Genomic DNA, 15,863 nt, shown 5'->3' on the forward strand with positions numbered 1-15,863 from the left:
ATGCGCTGTTAGAGTCACGTGACAAGAGGTCAGCTGATTCCACACGACCGGAGAGTCTGACAAGATCATCTCAACCTGTACCCGTAATCCCTCACAAACAACATTTTATGACATTTACAGCACCGATTGGAAAATAATCCTAATTCGTGTCAAGAAATCATTACCGGAACGCCGACAAGATGTCTGGAAAAGACAGGATCGACATATTCCCCTCCAGAATGTAAGCCTGTTTTTGCTAACAGCGTTTTAGCGTTTAACTACATCTATACCGATCTTATTATGTCTGCATATTTCTTCTTTCTAATGTGATCGCAATTAGATTTATTTACGTTCTAGTTTTTAAAAGCGGAAGAGTCGTTGTCATGTGACGGTTTTTTTTTTTTAGAAAGCACTCCGTATTCTTACATAAAAAGAAAGGTCTTATAATTGTTTGTATTCGGCAAATTCAACTTTTTAGCTATTTAGTTATTTTGCCGGAACACCTGAATTAGATCACTTTGTAAAAATGACAAGGAAACAAGAACATTACAAGGGCTAATCATTATCTTCCACTCTGTTAGTCTTGTATAGCTAGCATATGGTGCAATGTCCCGTGAATATAATATCATCTAAAACATGAACGATGCAAAAAAATCAGTAAATTTCTAAAAAGGAATACCACAGGGAATGTAGTTGAGTGGGAAAACAGGTGACAGCATGGCCTGAAAATATCATTTGTCAATTTTGATGACATTATGACTTTTATTTATTTTTAATTCATATCCTGTTTGGATCATTTGGGTAATTATGGGCCCTGCCTGCAAAGCAATAGCTCCTAATGCTATTATTGCTCATTTATTATATCTTAACACTTTTGGTCACAGCTTGCAAAGAAGCCCCACGCATTATGTCGCTAGGTGTGTCTCAAACATTGGAATGTTGTAGCATTTCATGTAACCATGGCGATGTAAAGGTCACAATTGGGTCAATAGAGTAGGTACACACAAAATGTTTAAATCACAGCATTGGCATGCAAAGAACCTACACGTTACATCTCGGTATGCTATCCAGTATATATTTCATAACATTTTGTGTAACCACGGTGACATAATTCTTGTGAAATGGACACAAAACTTTTAGGCACACCTGTAGATCTTGCTTTTTGGTCAAATGTAATGTTTTGGTGCCCTGTCACCACCAGAAGAGGGTGCATCAAATCAGGTTCTTGGAGCCCATTAGTGTGTGTTGAGAATGGGAGACATCAGAGAAGAAACACTTGTGATTTAATGGTCATCCTGGCCACATCTTTCACGTATTTGGGTGAAAATGTCACCGTCACTACCGCCCAGAGAGAATTGTGTCTACTGTTGTTTTACAGGGCTCAGACCATCATGAAGGCTCGCATGAAAGGAGCACAGACAGGACGCAACCTGCTCAAGAAGAAGTCAGACGCCCTCTCCATGCGATTCCGTCAAATCCTCCGCAAGATTATCGAGGTCAGTTGCACTTTTATTGTCCTTTTTGTATGTAACCCATACGTACACTGTTGAGCGCATATCAAATGGCAGTTTTTTTTCCCCCCTATTAGACGAAGACCAAAATGGGAGAGGTGATGAGAGAGGCGGCCTTCTCTTTGGCCGAAGCCAAGTTTGCAGCTGGTGATTTCAGGTAAAACAGTTATAAAATGACATTATTGGTGTACAAAATCTCACGTGTGTAATTGCGTCCGCAGCACAACTGTCATCCAGAATGTCAACAAAGCTCAGGTGAAGGTCCGAGCCAAAAAAGACAATGTGGCAGGTTGGTTAAAAAAAAGTTTCTCAATCTTTATCCTCATTGCTGAGTGATGGAGAACAACAATGGTGTGTTTTTTTTCCCTCTCTCTCTCTCAGGTGTAACACTTCCAGTTTTTGAGCATTACCAAGAAGGCGGTGACAGTGAGTGAAACTAATTTTGATTTTTTTTTTTTTTATTAAAGGTTTTTGCAGTGGTGAGTTGAAGCCCTGTTTTGTGTTTGTCAGGCTATGAGCTGACTGGTCTGGCCAGAGGAGGAGAGCAGCTGTCCAGGTTGAAGAGGAACTATGCCAGAGCTGTGGAGCTGCTGGTGGAACTGGCCTCCCTACAGGTAGGGGGCGCTCGTCCAAAGATACACACAGTTTACAGCAGACAGCAGTATGTCATTCATTCCAGTATTACAGTATGTCAATATTTTTACAGTAATTAACGCATGTACATTATGGCAAGCCACACCTTTCTGTTATGACGACAGATGGACTTTAAGCCTACCTTAACACATCAACGGCAGTGTAATTCCAACACCATGTATGTGTTTCCAACCTGCAAACATACCTTCCCGTTATTCCTCGGAACAACACTTCCTCTTTCTACACCAAACTTGTACAAGGTGCATTCGCATACACTCCGAATTCCGAACATCAGCGCAACAAAAGCAGGTCGTAGGGGACTTTTCCGAGAGGCAAAAAGAGGCGATGGCGCAACTGCACACTAAAAGATGTCACGTTTAGAGCAGTTTTAAGCCATAAAAACGGCCACAAGGTGCAGAAGTGCATTTGATAAGAGCGCGGCATGGATCTTTTGCGTGTAAAAACACACTCAACAGCAAGGAGGAAGTGGAAGAGCATGGGGGAGTGTAACCTGCAAAAAGTTTTAAATTTTAACACACGTGAACGCACACACAGTTTAGTTCCAAATGTGAAAACTGTAAATAGTTCATAGTGTTATATTTGTAAATAAACGATTATTGTTTTTGGAATTGTTGATGTGGTATAGTTGTTTAGATATTTGAGCTGTCACAAAAGCAAAAAAATGGTGTGAAAGCTATGCTTGAAATGTATCTTTTCACAAAAAGCTGTTTTTTTCCCTTTTCTCGTCGGGAACTGATATTTTCCTGAAATGTACCTATGTTCTACTGCGGATTTCTAAAGAATGGGAAAAGGTAGAAACAAACTTTCTTTTCCTGATGAAAGACGAGAGTCTAAGCTTTCTTTTGGTAGAGTCCATGTTTTATATAACCATAGAACACAAAATCAGTCAAAATCGTCTGAAATGGCCGGTACTGAAGGGGTTGTCTATTGAAAAATGGCTGGGATTGAATGAGTTAATCATAATTCATTCATTTATAAACTGATTCATCTGACTGAAAATTCATTTGACAGCCCTACTTTATAATAGTACTTAAAATCTCAACACGGGCCAGAAATTGTATCTCCAATTTTGATGGCTAGTGACGAATGAACAAGAGCTGCTGGTGAAGTTCGCTTCCCAACAGAGAGGGGGTGCCGTTTCAACGAAATGACTGCTAATTCACATGCTGTTGAAGTTACTACAGCCTACTTGTGACACACTGTAAGAAAGAAGTTATGGTTTGTGCTTTATTTAGGTCAGGTTAATATTTTTATCCCTCTTCAAAACAACTTCTACCCATATTTGTTCCCAGACATCTTTTGTCACTCTTGATGAGGCCATAAAAATCACCAACCGCCGCGTGAACGCCATTGAACACGGTAAATCTGACACATTTTAAATCATACATTTGGAGGAATGTTTAAATTCTGCTCCTTGTCACAACTTTCAGTGATCATCCCCCGCATCGATCGCACCCTGACTTACATCATTACCGAGTTGGATGAGAGGGAACGAGAGGAGTTCTACAGGTCTGCCTAAAAATCCTTAATTGGTCAAGTGTGAGCTTCTGAGCGTGTGTGATGTCTCCTCCCTTAGGCTGAAGAAGATCCAAGAGAAGAAGAAGCAGCTGAGAGAAAAGACAGAAAAAGAGATTGCAGCTCGCCTGGCCAAGCTCGGCCCCATCGCGGAGCCCGCCAACATGCTGACAGAGGAGACGGATGAAGACTTGCTCTTTGAGTGACCTCGTCGCCAAGGCAACCCTTAAACCTATTTATTCCGTGCCTCCCGGCCCGCGTCTACGTCCTCTCATGAAAGTGTGATTTTGGTGTCCATGTTTTCGTCTTTGTACAGAACTGAAGCGTCACTGCGCCCGAAATGCAGGTAAAATAAGGATATATAAATATAATATGAAGTCAGTTGTGATTATGTTGGTGATTTTTGCTCCTCACATTGCATGCTGTAAAGCTTAAACCAATTGTAATAGTCAAGAGTGTGTGTGTGTGTGTCCCTCTGGGATTGTTGTTACCTCACTGACCAGATTGTTGCTGTAAAAACATTTCAACACTCAATATCAATATCATTCAATAAAAGATATACTCACAATTCAAACATTACCTGATATTCTTGCCAAGTCACCACAAGTCAGAATGTTGACGCCTTCTTAGAAAAGGCAGCTGGATGGATCCTGCGAGACATTTTGCAGCACACTGCTACATTTAACACACATTAGTTAGCATGAATGAAGGCGCATCAGGCTAGCAGGAAGCTTGCCGTGTGATATACAGTTTAATGATAACAAGCCAGTATAGACACGTTTTCTTTGAGGCCTGTCAACACAGCACGAATGAGACAACAAAATAATACTGACCACGGTAAGAAGAAAGAACTGCGGTTTTCTCTAGTAATGAATGGCAGAGTGCCATTACATCAATTTGACATTAAATTCAGGAGTAAAATATTGTATCTTTGTCTAAAAAAAAAATCTGTATTTACAATTATAAATATTAATAACAGGATAGAAATATTTCTATTCGTCTCATAAAATGACTCAACATGACAAAGCAGGAAAAAACAGACGCACAAAAGACACACAGATAAGAAGAAAGGTAAGAAACCTGAGTTCATCTCTGCACAGCGTGCTAATGTTCACCTCCTCTACAAACGAGGAAAATGTGCAAATTTACCACTGTCTACCCTTTCCAGCCTAGCATAGCCAGGAAGTGGGAACCCATTGAGGCTCAGTGTCCAGCTTCTCTATCATTCTGCGCAGATCCAGGAAAGCTTCGTTTGGCTCCGTGTTCACAATGGTGGCGTCAAAAAAGGGGCCGAAATCCTGCTCCATCTCACGGGCTTTCTCGATGACCTCCTTAAGCTCCTCGGGCTGAATATGACAACATGAGCTGACATAAAGGTGTATGAACATACACAATGTATACGATGGATGAAGACTTATCTAGTACCTTGGGTGTCTTTCCTTCAGTGGCCAGCAGGGTGCGCAGTCGTTCCTGAGAAGGAGGAGCGATGAAGATGACGAAGGGCTTGAGGTTGGAGGATCTCAGCACTCTCAACGACTGTCAAAGAGGAAATAATGTTGACAAAACAAACAAAATTACCAAAAAAAAAAAAATAGCATCCATGCATTCATTTTCTTCCGCTTATCCGCGTCCGGGTTGAGGGGGCAGCAGTCTCGGTAGGCAAGTCCAGACTTCCCAGTCCCCGGCCACCTCCTCCAGTTCCACTGGGAGGACACCAAGGCGTTCCCGAGCCAGCTTTGAGACATAATCCCAACAACGTGTCCTCGGTCTGCCCCGGGGCCTCCTGGCTGGGCATGCTCAGAACACCTCATCAGGGAGGAGTCCAGGAGGCATCTGGACTGCCCGAGCCACCTCAACTGGCTCCTCTCAAAGTGAAGAAGCAACTACTACTACTACTGCTACTCTGAGCCCCTCCCGGATGACTGAGCTCCTCACCCTATCTCTTACGGTGAGTCCATACACCCTACGAAGGAAACTCATTAAAAAAATCAACTAATTTCTGTTAATTATTAGATAAGATACAGCCCTCTTCAAAATGCCTCACACACTTATTAAAGACATTATAAAATATAAAACGTATATGCGTACTCCCCGCTATAATGAATGATAATGTAAGAAGATCCATGAGCAGATGGAACTGAAGTCACGGTGTAGAAGTTATAGACTACATGTTTTGGGTCTCACAGCAACTATGGTACGTTCAAGGACCACCGCCCAAAGTGCAAAATCTCAACACTTGACGAAAAAACACGTAAACATAAACATGTAAAAATACTTTGGTACATGCATGATCAAATATTTATAAATGCTTATGCTGAACGATGTGTTTTCTGCAGAAAAATATTTCTGCTTATTTTTGGATTTTAAAAAATAATAAAAATTAAAAATGGCGAATGTGCGGGGGCTCCACTATACGGCTAAGTAGTGAGGATAGCACAGCATCCTACCCTGGTGTGTAGGCAGAGCACACAGATGCGTCCCGAGTTGACCACGTGTCGCACAGAGTCCGTGCTGGTTCCGTACAAGTTCTTCTCATACTCGCCGGACTCAATGAACTTCCCCACGGCTAAGTCTGATTCAAATCCGGGTCGGCTCACAAAGTGGTACTCGCGGCCATTCCGCTCGTGAAGTCGGGGGTTCCTGGTGGTGTCTACGATTGTGAAAAGATTTTGACATTTAAATGTCACGGCCTGTTGCAGTGGGTTTCATCTGAATGAACTTACGTGGGACGGCGACTGCAAACTTGTCCGGCTCGATGGCGAGGAGCCGCCGACGCAGCTCGTCATGGCCGCTGTTTGTAGGACCGATCAGAGCGATGGGGCGTTTGCGGTTAGCAGGCTGGTGATAGAGGGACATCTCCTCATACGTCAGGAAGTCATCGCCGTCTGAGGAGACAATTCGGAGGGGCTCAAGGTCAAACATTTAGTGACTTATGCTGACCACCGACCTCTCTCTCTCTACTGAGGTTTGGGATCAAAGAAGTACCACATCATTACTTTCACCAATGTGTTTTTTTACGCTATTCATTTAGCTTTCAAATCCCATTGAGGGTCACGGGTGAGCTGGAGCCTATCCTAGCTGACTTTTGGTGAGAGGCGGGATACACCCTGCATGTGTCTCCAGTCAATCACAGGATACAGATACTACTGGCATTCACAACTTTGGACAAAACGGGGACAAAGGAAGTGTATAAATAGGATTTTTGCACAAAATTGTTCATGAATGATGCCCATTGTTGTTGCTTTTTATGTGCAGATTTAGCCAAAAATCTGCTTTGTACCCACAGCGGGGCACACGAAGCATACAAGTACACTAAGCAGCTCCAGGCACATGTGTTTGTGTGTACAACAGTGTGCACCACATGACAAAACAGGGCCCTTCAAGCCATTTAGGCACCTGCTGGGCACCTGTTGGTGCTTCCTCTGATCCTGTCAATGAAGACAGCACTAATCTAAGCCAGGAAGAGGCGAGGTCATGTCAACTGTAGCAAGTAGCAGTTCGTGAAGCATTCAAACACACAATGCTTGCAGACTGACAGCACTTAACTGTGAGAAGACTCGCGGAAAGGGAAGGGAAGACTTTGTTTAAGACAGGAAATTACTTTCCAGGCTTGTTGATGAAAAAAGTACTTACCATTGTTTTTGCTCAGAGAAGATGCGCTTTTCTTCTTCTGTTTCTTGCCTTTTTTCACATACCAACGTTTCCCTGGAGAAAAAAATGGTCCGGTTAAGGTGGGCGAAGTTATTGGTAAAATCTCATCCTGTCGATTGGTAACCATCACAGTGCAATACAACCTTCTTACCTTGCTGCTCTTGGTTCTTGTCTGGTGTCGTTCTCTTCAAGGTCTCTCTCTGTTGCTGGAAGTTCTTCCCTGAGTAATACAATGATTTGACTGTTCATGTGAATGTATACAAGTAAACGTGATTTGAACATTTCTCTAGCTGTACTTCAACCAAGAACTGAACTTATTCATGAACTGGCTGAACATCTCCTTCCAATACCATCCTTTTAAATACTATGTAATAATTTCCCATTTCGGGCCACACGGTGGTCTAGTGGTTAGCATGTTGGCCACACAGTCACAGTCAGGAGATGGGGAAGACCTGGGTTTGAATCTCCGTTGGGCATTTCTGTGTGGAGTTTGCATGTTCTCCCCGTGCGTGGGTTTTCTCCGGGTACTCCGGTTTCCTCCCACATTAAAAAAACATGCATGTTTGGACAATTTAGAGTTGCCAATGAACCTAAGTGTCCTTTCAGCAACTTGAAAAAATGCGATTTTGCGACAAAAAAACGGACGAAAAACGACCTGTCGGAAAAGTGGCGTTTTTTGCCTTCTTTGCATACTGCCGGGACCCCCGATGAATGTTTGGGGGGGTTTGGCCCACCTCCCGGACCGGAAAAGTGTCATTTCAGCAAGTTGAAAATATGCAATTTCGCAACAGCCGCGGCACTGAAAAAAACGGGTGAAAATCAACCCCTCGGAAAAGTGGCGTTTTTTACCTTCTTTGGGTCCTGCCGGGACCCCTGATGAATGTTTGGTGGGTTTTGCCCACCTCCCGGACCGGAAAAGTTAATTGTCCATGTGAATGATTGTTTGTCTATATGTGCCTTGCGATTGGCTGGCGACCAGTCCGGGGTGTACCCTGCCTGTCGTCCGAAGCCAGCTGGGATATGCTCCAGCGTACCCCCGCGACCCTAATGAGGGTAATGCGTTATAGAATATTGATGGATGAATTTCCCATTTCCCATCAGTTTGTCTTAGTTGGCCCACTTTCCATTTCCACTGATTAACCTCCTTTTCTAGCAAACCCCACAGGCTTGGGTCGAAGAGTAATCTCATTTCTCAGGTGTTTGTTTTAATCTACTGAATGTGCCAGATGGGCGGGGCTTTCCTGCTGGGACAGTTCAGATCGAGTTTGGTTAGTTGCCTGCCACTATGGGCTGTTTGGATTTCCCTCAATCACTAGTCGAGCGGAGTAAATAATAATGTTCATGTGCAGTGGATCCCTGCACAGTCGCAATTTCGCATGTATGGCTCCACAAATTTGCATTTTTAAAATGTATTTATCTGTTACTATTATTTTATAATTATTTATTTTATAAGGTGGTAATACTGTAATGTATAGTGTGTGACGCATATTTGGGGCTTAAAACTGGACGTCAATTTGTGGAACAGTAAACATTTCAAAACACATCTGCATTGTTTTGTGACTCGTTCAATAATAAAGTTTGTTTGTCCAGTCATACTTTTTCATTGTACTTTTCACAAAGTTGATGTTAATGTTAAAATCTCGTCTCGTCCTCATGGACCAAATCTCGTTTGGAGGGGCAGGAGCGAGCAGTTTGGTACTATTAATTAGCATCTTGCCGCAATTCATTATGTAAAAATTAAATCTAATCATTTTAAGATATTTAAATAATACATATTGATGCCTACCTGGAATGAGTCCAGCCAGCAACTGGTTTTCCTCATCTCCGTCCCGGTAGGCCTGCCACCAATTGGGGTCATCCTGGCTGATGACGTGGAGAATATCTCCTTTCTGGAAGGACAGGCCCAGCTCCCGACATGGCACGAAAGGGTCATCGGAGGGGTCGTAGTCAAAGTAAGCACGTACGTGCATCTGCAGGGGGAGTTAAGGGAGGAGCCTTACACTGTCATGGCTGCTGTCGCATGCATGCGTGCAGACGGGCCACACATGTCCACTCTTTACAGACTTACCACAGTCTGTCTGTGTGGGGCAGGTTTAATCTGAGAGCTCGGGATGAGGAGGAAGGTCAAAGTGCCATGCATTCGTTGCTGATGGAAAAGATGAGAAAGGACGTCAGATGGACACTGTGAAGGCATGGTGTCTATGATATGTGAAACATTTTACTTGCATTATAAGCTTAATTGCTTTCTTTCATATCAGGTTGGCAAGCGCATTTGTTAGTATTCAAGCTTTGGTAAAACATCTATAGGCTGCTGGAGTGAGAGTGATATCACAAACGCTGAAGTACATGAAAGCAGCAGCTAATGGCAGTAGGTATTTATTTTGTAATGGTAACCTGTCCTCACCAGTAAATCGTGAACTTCGTTGACATGCTTCCCGCGAACGGATATACCGTTGATCTCCAAGATCTCATCCCCCTCGCTGAGGAGGCCGCTCCGCTCTGCAGTCCCACCTTTAACCACACGGCTCACCACCACACTGTCCATGTCGTTACGCACGGTGGCGCCCTGGTGGTAGACACATGCAGGTGTTCAAATCTTTTGGCATATGTGTCAAAGGGTTTTTGGATGGCGATCTTGGAAAAGGTGATTTTCTTTAAAAGACCTACACGTCAATGGACAAACAGTGCGGAGATGGTGTCTCACCAGTGGTGTGTCACGGGTCTTCTGCAGCCGCACCATTTTAACTGTTTCTCCAAGATACTGAATCACATTGTCCTCTGCCATTTCCTGCACTGCTAAGCTGTCGTGGGCCTGCATCAGCGCCTGTGCACACACAGCAGCCAGTAAGAATCAATCAAATCAGGCACCGAAGACACTGTCAAACTCACACACACACCTGTCTCCATCTATTGGTTTTGTGTACTATACTTAGGACTCCCATGTTCCCTGCAATAAAGGAAAGTGGACTTCTGTCTCCATCTATTGGTTTTGTGTACTATACTTAGGACTCCCATGTTCCCTGCAATAAAGGAAAGTGGACTTCTGATATTACACACAGCCTCGCTGGTGAATCCCACTCCCAGAGAGGAAGCCTCATGTAACCTCAGGTCTTAGCTGAGCCTACTTAAATACAGTTTTAGTACGTCCCTCCCTACATCGTGGTTCGTACATTGCGACCTCACTCTATCGCAGTTTGTCAAAAATCCATGAATTAATAAATGATAGCTGTTTTGTGGTTGAATATGGCCTATTATTGGTAAAAAAAAAATGCATATTTAAGCAAATTGTACTTCTCGGTCTAAATTAAGCATTTTCAGGCATAAAAATGGCTAAATGAACAAATTAAATGAACTAAAATACAAATACAAAGCTGAGGATGTATTTTAATTGTGAATGTAGTACTGTATTATACATTGGCCACTAGGTGTCAGTAATTGTTTGGTGAGACAGGCACTAGACGTGATCGTCAGAACCAGGCATTTCTTGCAGGTTAAATGATCTTACAACTGGCACAATAATAACATAATACTCATAATAATAACACAGGCTACTGCCTGGTCCATAACAGTCGACAAGCTAAAACTCAACTCTGAACCTCCGACGTCACTTCTTGTCCTCCACATATCTGTCCGCCCGCCACTAAGGACCCCTAGGGAACACATTTACTGTGACACTGCCCGGGCAGGAGTTTTATTTATGTCTTAAATTGCTTATTTACAATAATTTTGTCTGCTATATTGGATAATACAAATGTATATCCGGGATTACAATACACTGATGAGGTAATAGCCACTGCAGGACGTACGCTGTTCAGAAAAAAACAAGGAACTGCGAAGGTGTGAGTCTATGTCATCTTATTTTCAAATGTAAAGGTGATTATGTGGGTGTTATTCCATGTCTAGAGGGATCTAATAACGTATTTAGAAGATTGTAAACACGTTTTCTTTGCCATAGCTACAAAAATATTCCATTGAGGTTGGGTCTGGAACCATTTAACAACGAAAAATGAGGGATGGCTGTATTACTTTACCATGGTTGTCAACAACTGCATGTTTACCACTGTCAATAGACCACAAGCAGGCTACCCTTCACAACTGTTGTGGTGCAAACATGCTGGTTAAGTCAATGGTGACACTCACACTGCGGGTTCAAGAAAGATATGATAAGGCAGCTGACCTGGAGATGAGGATTTGTTAGCAGAGCTCTGAGCTCCAAGCCTTCCCTCTGTTGGCTGGATTTGAGGATCTTCTGGACCTGAGCACACACATACAGCATGGTGAGGTCACATGATGAAGTTCCCCGTCATGTCAGACAAAAACTGAGCGGATCGAAAAGTACTGATAAACATTTTACACCCAACTGTACACGTTTTCAACATATGGACTTGAATTTACCTTCGAGCTGGACAACAATCTCACTGAGTTTGTCATCCATGTTTTCTGTTTACTTTCAACTGGAATGCTTTGAGGTCGGATCTCGGAAGCTCCTCAGCAGTCCGGAATGCAGCATGATATCGCTCAGTGCAACAACTAACATCATTGTACTGCAACATGGGGGCCCCAAGGGTTGTGATATTTCTTTGAATAAAAAAACAACTACAACGTCAGTGTTTCCCATACATTCGTTTTCCCACTTCTCTCAGATTCACGATCGCTTGTTTTTTCACCCGTAGACAGCTCTCTGCTGTTCATGTTATTTTCATCTCTAAATGCAGTCTACAAAGACAAAACCCACCCTACCCAATCTTAAACCGCATGTCGACATTCCGTGCTATTTACTGATTAAAGAAACAATGTCATAACACATACCTGGGCAACAAAACACACGTTAGTCACACATTCCAGTGCTTTTTCTCATGTGAAAAATGTGTGGACTCAAACAACAGGTGCTATCCAATCCAGATGTAAATATTGTACCTGAAAATAAAAGCTGAACTGTTGTTCTCTGGTCTCAAATTCATCATTTGATGCTCAACCCAACTGTTTTCAGTCTACGGCAAAAATAAAACAATTGGCCTCACTGTTCCAATACTTCTGGAGGGCACTGTAAATAGTGCTTTTAATATCACATGTCTGAACACATGGTTCCCTTCAAGTTCAAAATGTGTTTTCACAATGGTAGCTGACCTGAGATCAGATAGGATTAGTCCCACATTGGGAAGACTCACAGCATAAACAAGGTGTATATTCATGCAATCATGCTGCAAGCCTACTTCGTTAATGAGCAGAAGAAGTGTGGGATGGAGCACACTTCCCCACTAAATCTTGATCACTGGCACTTGAATAATTTAGTTGTGGTGTGTCACATGGAAGAATCGTGATGCATCAGGTAAGCAGGAGTGCCTGTATTATTATATAAGCATGTTAGTGTGGACAAAGCTTTGGTCCCTTGTTAGGAGTCTGTTGTGTTCATTACACTAATCAAAGCTTTCACAAGGTGACGCACTTCTCCCTTCCTCGGTGGTACAGCTTCTCAAACCACACTACAGTAAGCTGCTGGAGTTTCTTTTCCTGGCCTCCTTGCTGCACTGTGCTGCATCGCAGGCTGCCGGGAGATTACTTTAGCCAGGGCCCAATTGGAGCGTCTAACACAGCCAGGCCACACGGCGCAGCTCAATCGATTAGGCGTCGCTAAAGAGCTTCGGGAGCTGTGCCCGGTGGGTGAGAGCACACGCCGATTTACTGTCCACAGGAGGACGACGCGTTGCCATGTCTGAGAGCAAAATAGATCCGCTCAGCTGGGTCGTCTCATGGAAAGACGGGAATAGCGGCGGTGCTGCTGGGTGCCCTTTAAATGAACTTTACACGCCTCTAATTGAGTTGCATCAGAATTAGGGCTGATTCTGCCACATGTGTATACATTACATTGTGTGACTGTTAGCTGACACTAACCCCAATGGAGGGCCTGTTGTTATCATGAGTGAAATGCAGCGAAACTATATTACAATGTACACAATGACTGGCTCTGTGTGGCGGGATACATATTAGCTGTCTGCTGGCACGGGCTCAACTATGCAAGGACATAAGTCCATTACTAATGCTTTGCTTTACTTTAGGACTGACTTACTTGTGTTTGTGTCATCAAAGTCAATTTCACTTCTCCTTAGACCTAATTATGACAAAACCTCCTTTGCTCTGCCACAAACGCCTTAAGTTTAAGTGTAGACAATATCATATGAAAGCATACTGGATGCAGAGCACCACCTAAACTTTTGAACATACTATACTAGCCAACTTTTGACTGGTACTGAATTTGAGTAACCACACACTGTCAGTTTGCCTTTAGAATGCTGACCTTTAACATTTTGCTGATGAAAACTGGGAATTTAATGCGGGAACATTACGGTGCAAAAGTCACAAAAAATGTGCATAACCTGAACTCAAACAAGGTGAGAAAGTACAAAGCGTCTCTGTGTCCCATTTTATATTTCCATCAGACTTTGGAGTTTACCATCTTTCATTTTCCAATTTCATCCATCCATCCATTTTCTATACCGCTTCTTCCTCATTAGGGTCGCGGGGGTATGCTGGAGCCTATCCCAGCTGACTTCGGGCGACAGGCGGGGTACACCCTGGACTGGTCGCCAGCCAATCGCAGGGCACATGTAGACAAACAACCATTCACACTCACATTCATACCTATGGACAATTTAGAGTCGCCAATTAACCTCACCTGCATGTTTTTTGGAATGTGAACATGCAAACTCCACACAGAAACGCCCAGGGGAGAATCGAACCCAGGTCTTCCCGATCTCCAAGCTGTTACTGTGTTGGCCAACGTGCTAACCACTAGACCACCGTGCGGACAGTTTCCAATTTCAGTCAGTAGAAAATTAGTTAATTTAATGTATTTATTATTTTTTACATTTAAATGTAATTATTTATTTAATGTAATTTCCTATTTTTACATTATAGGAGAGGTATTAACTCTAACCTACTATACCACCAAATCATTATTCTTAGTTGACTCTTACTGGCTGTGTTTCTAATTGCTGGACACAGCTCAATGATGCTTACCTCCAAGCAAAGGTCCTGTGCTTGCACTGTGAGGGGCGAGGTGGGGTTCACTCGGTTCATCTTCTGGGACACAACAGTGTAGATGCTGTAGGCGCACTTGAAGTCTTCCTTTGCAAGCAGCTGGAGTAGCAGCTCTGTATCCTGCTGACTCTGAGCATCATTCAGGCATTGCTGCACCCACTTCACAGCCTGCAGCATCTCCTCCAGCTCTGTGATGGAGATGGAGATACAGGAACATTCAGAGGAGCAGTACACACAGTTAGGCTCTGACAGATGTTTGATGTTTACGTGACTGTATTCTCCTATATAAAGTGATGGTGTTGTGCAGGTTATTTTAAATAAAACAGCATACTTTTTTTTGAGGGGGACCAACTCCTGTTCTTCCAATGTTACTTCCTGTTAGCATACAGTAATGGCTTGGTGTCCCAATACTTGTGTTCAAATTATGTCCTCATAATATTATGTATCTTTCTGCAAGCTAACAGTAGAACATACTTTTATTTTATGATTTTAAAGTAATTCAAGTCATTTTTTATTGTCATTTTTAAAAGGTTATCTTTCTTCACTGATTGGCTGGGAGAAATCACATGGTTCTACTACTACTATATAGTACTTCTGGCAGTGTTCAACTTGTGACCAAATATGGTTCCTTGACCTCAACACATTACCCACTTCCACTCCCGCCCCCTTAAAAGACATTGTTTCGTCTCCTTTTGTTTGATCTCTCCCAACAGCTTACAACTTCCTATTCTTCTCTGGTGGTCACCACTGGTTCTCCCCCCACCAACAAAGAGCGTCGGATAGTCTATTCTTCTCAAACTCACCATCAACTGGAGCCTGGTGACGTACGTCTTTGGCGGCATTCTCCTTCCCCTCAAAGGTGGGATTGTCAACGCCCACTTTGGGGTTCTGCGACAGCTTCTTGAGTCTGAGCGAAGCATTGGGGTCAATGTCGTGCTTCCCCCGGCCGTCCTCGTCCCTCCTCTTCCTCAGCTCCTCCTGGTACTGCTGAATCCTCTCCATGTGGGCGCTGCAGTGTGGAGGTTTGACGAGGCAAGTGTCGTCGCCGGGACAGTCCACAGCCCGCTCCCTGTGGTTGGCAGAGCCCTCCTGCACATAACCGTTCATATGGGAGGTGATCATGCCTGCCCCTCTAGCATGCGGCTCAGACCACTTCAGTGCTGGCTGAGCTCCTTTGGGTGTTAAGAGGAACTGATGCAGAGACTGCGCTCATCAGGGGCCATTTCACACCAACAGTGGATGCGGTCCTTTGAGTTCCTGCTGCAAACATTCATCCTGAAATATGTGCAAAAATAAATGTCAGTATGTGTAATATGTGTAAGAAAAGGTCAACTGCTTTGCTCTCTCAGGCAACTAAAACTAATGCAAGAAAGCATTCTATACTAGCCAACATAGGAGCCATCTAATCTGGGTTATTTCAATAATTTAGTACTTGTTGGGGACCGGTACCAGCCACAAAATTAGGCACACCTGCACAACCTAATGCAATACAAGAGTTGTCTCAAACGACTGCAT

General features: G+C 43.4%; 2 protein-coding genes across 2 annotated transcripts; one reads left to right on the forward strand and one right to left on the reverse strand.

Annotated features, from left to right (window-relative positions):
- The first annotated feature begins 3 nt into the window (after positions 1-3).
- On the forward strand, positions 4-4,236 carry atp6v1d (ATPase H+ transporting V1 subunit D). The gene is made up of 9 exons (XM_054761972.1): positions 4-220; positions 1,358-1,475; positions 1,568-1,647; positions 1,712-1,779; positions 1,872-1,916; positions 2,001-2,104; positions 3,437-3,503; positions 3,575-3,653; positions 3,721-4,236. The coding sequence occupies exons 1-9, from the start codon at positions 180-182 to the stop codon at positions 3,863-3,865; spliced, it is 747 nt and encodes a 248-aa protein (XP_054617947.1). The 5' UTR covers positions 4-179; the 3' UTR covers positions 3,866-4,236.
- Positions 4,237-4,361: 125 nt separating this feature from the next.
- Positions 4,362-15,472, reverse strand: pals1b (protein associated with LIN7 1, MAGUK p55 family member b). Its single transcript, XM_054761964.1, has 13 exons — positions 15,152-15,472; positions 14,328-14,536; positions 11,488-11,565; positions 10,015-10,134; positions 9,715-9,876; positions 9,379-9,456; positions 9,097-9,280; positions 7,462-7,530; positions 7,293-7,364; positions 6,383-6,544; positions 6,107-6,309; positions 5,085-5,195; positions 4,362-5,005 (listed from the first exon to the last, which is right to left on the reverse strand). The coding sequence occupies exons 1-13, from the start codon at positions 15,468-15,470 to the stop codon at positions 4,829-4,831; spliced, it is 1,944 nt and encodes a 647-aa protein (XP_054617939.1). The 5' UTR covers positions 15,471-15,472; the 3' UTR covers positions 4,362-4,828.
- Positions 15,473-15,863: the final 391 nt, after the last annotated feature.

This window comes from Dunckerocampus dactyliophorus, chromosome 19, assembly GCF_027744805.1.
Source record: "Dunckerocampus dactyliophorus isolate RoL2022-P2 chromosome 19, RoL_Ddac_1.1, whole genome shotgun sequence".
NCBI classification, from domain to species: Eukaryota; Metazoa; Chordata; class Actinopteri; order Syngnathiformes; family Syngnathidae; genus Dunckerocampus; species Dunckerocampus dactyliophorus.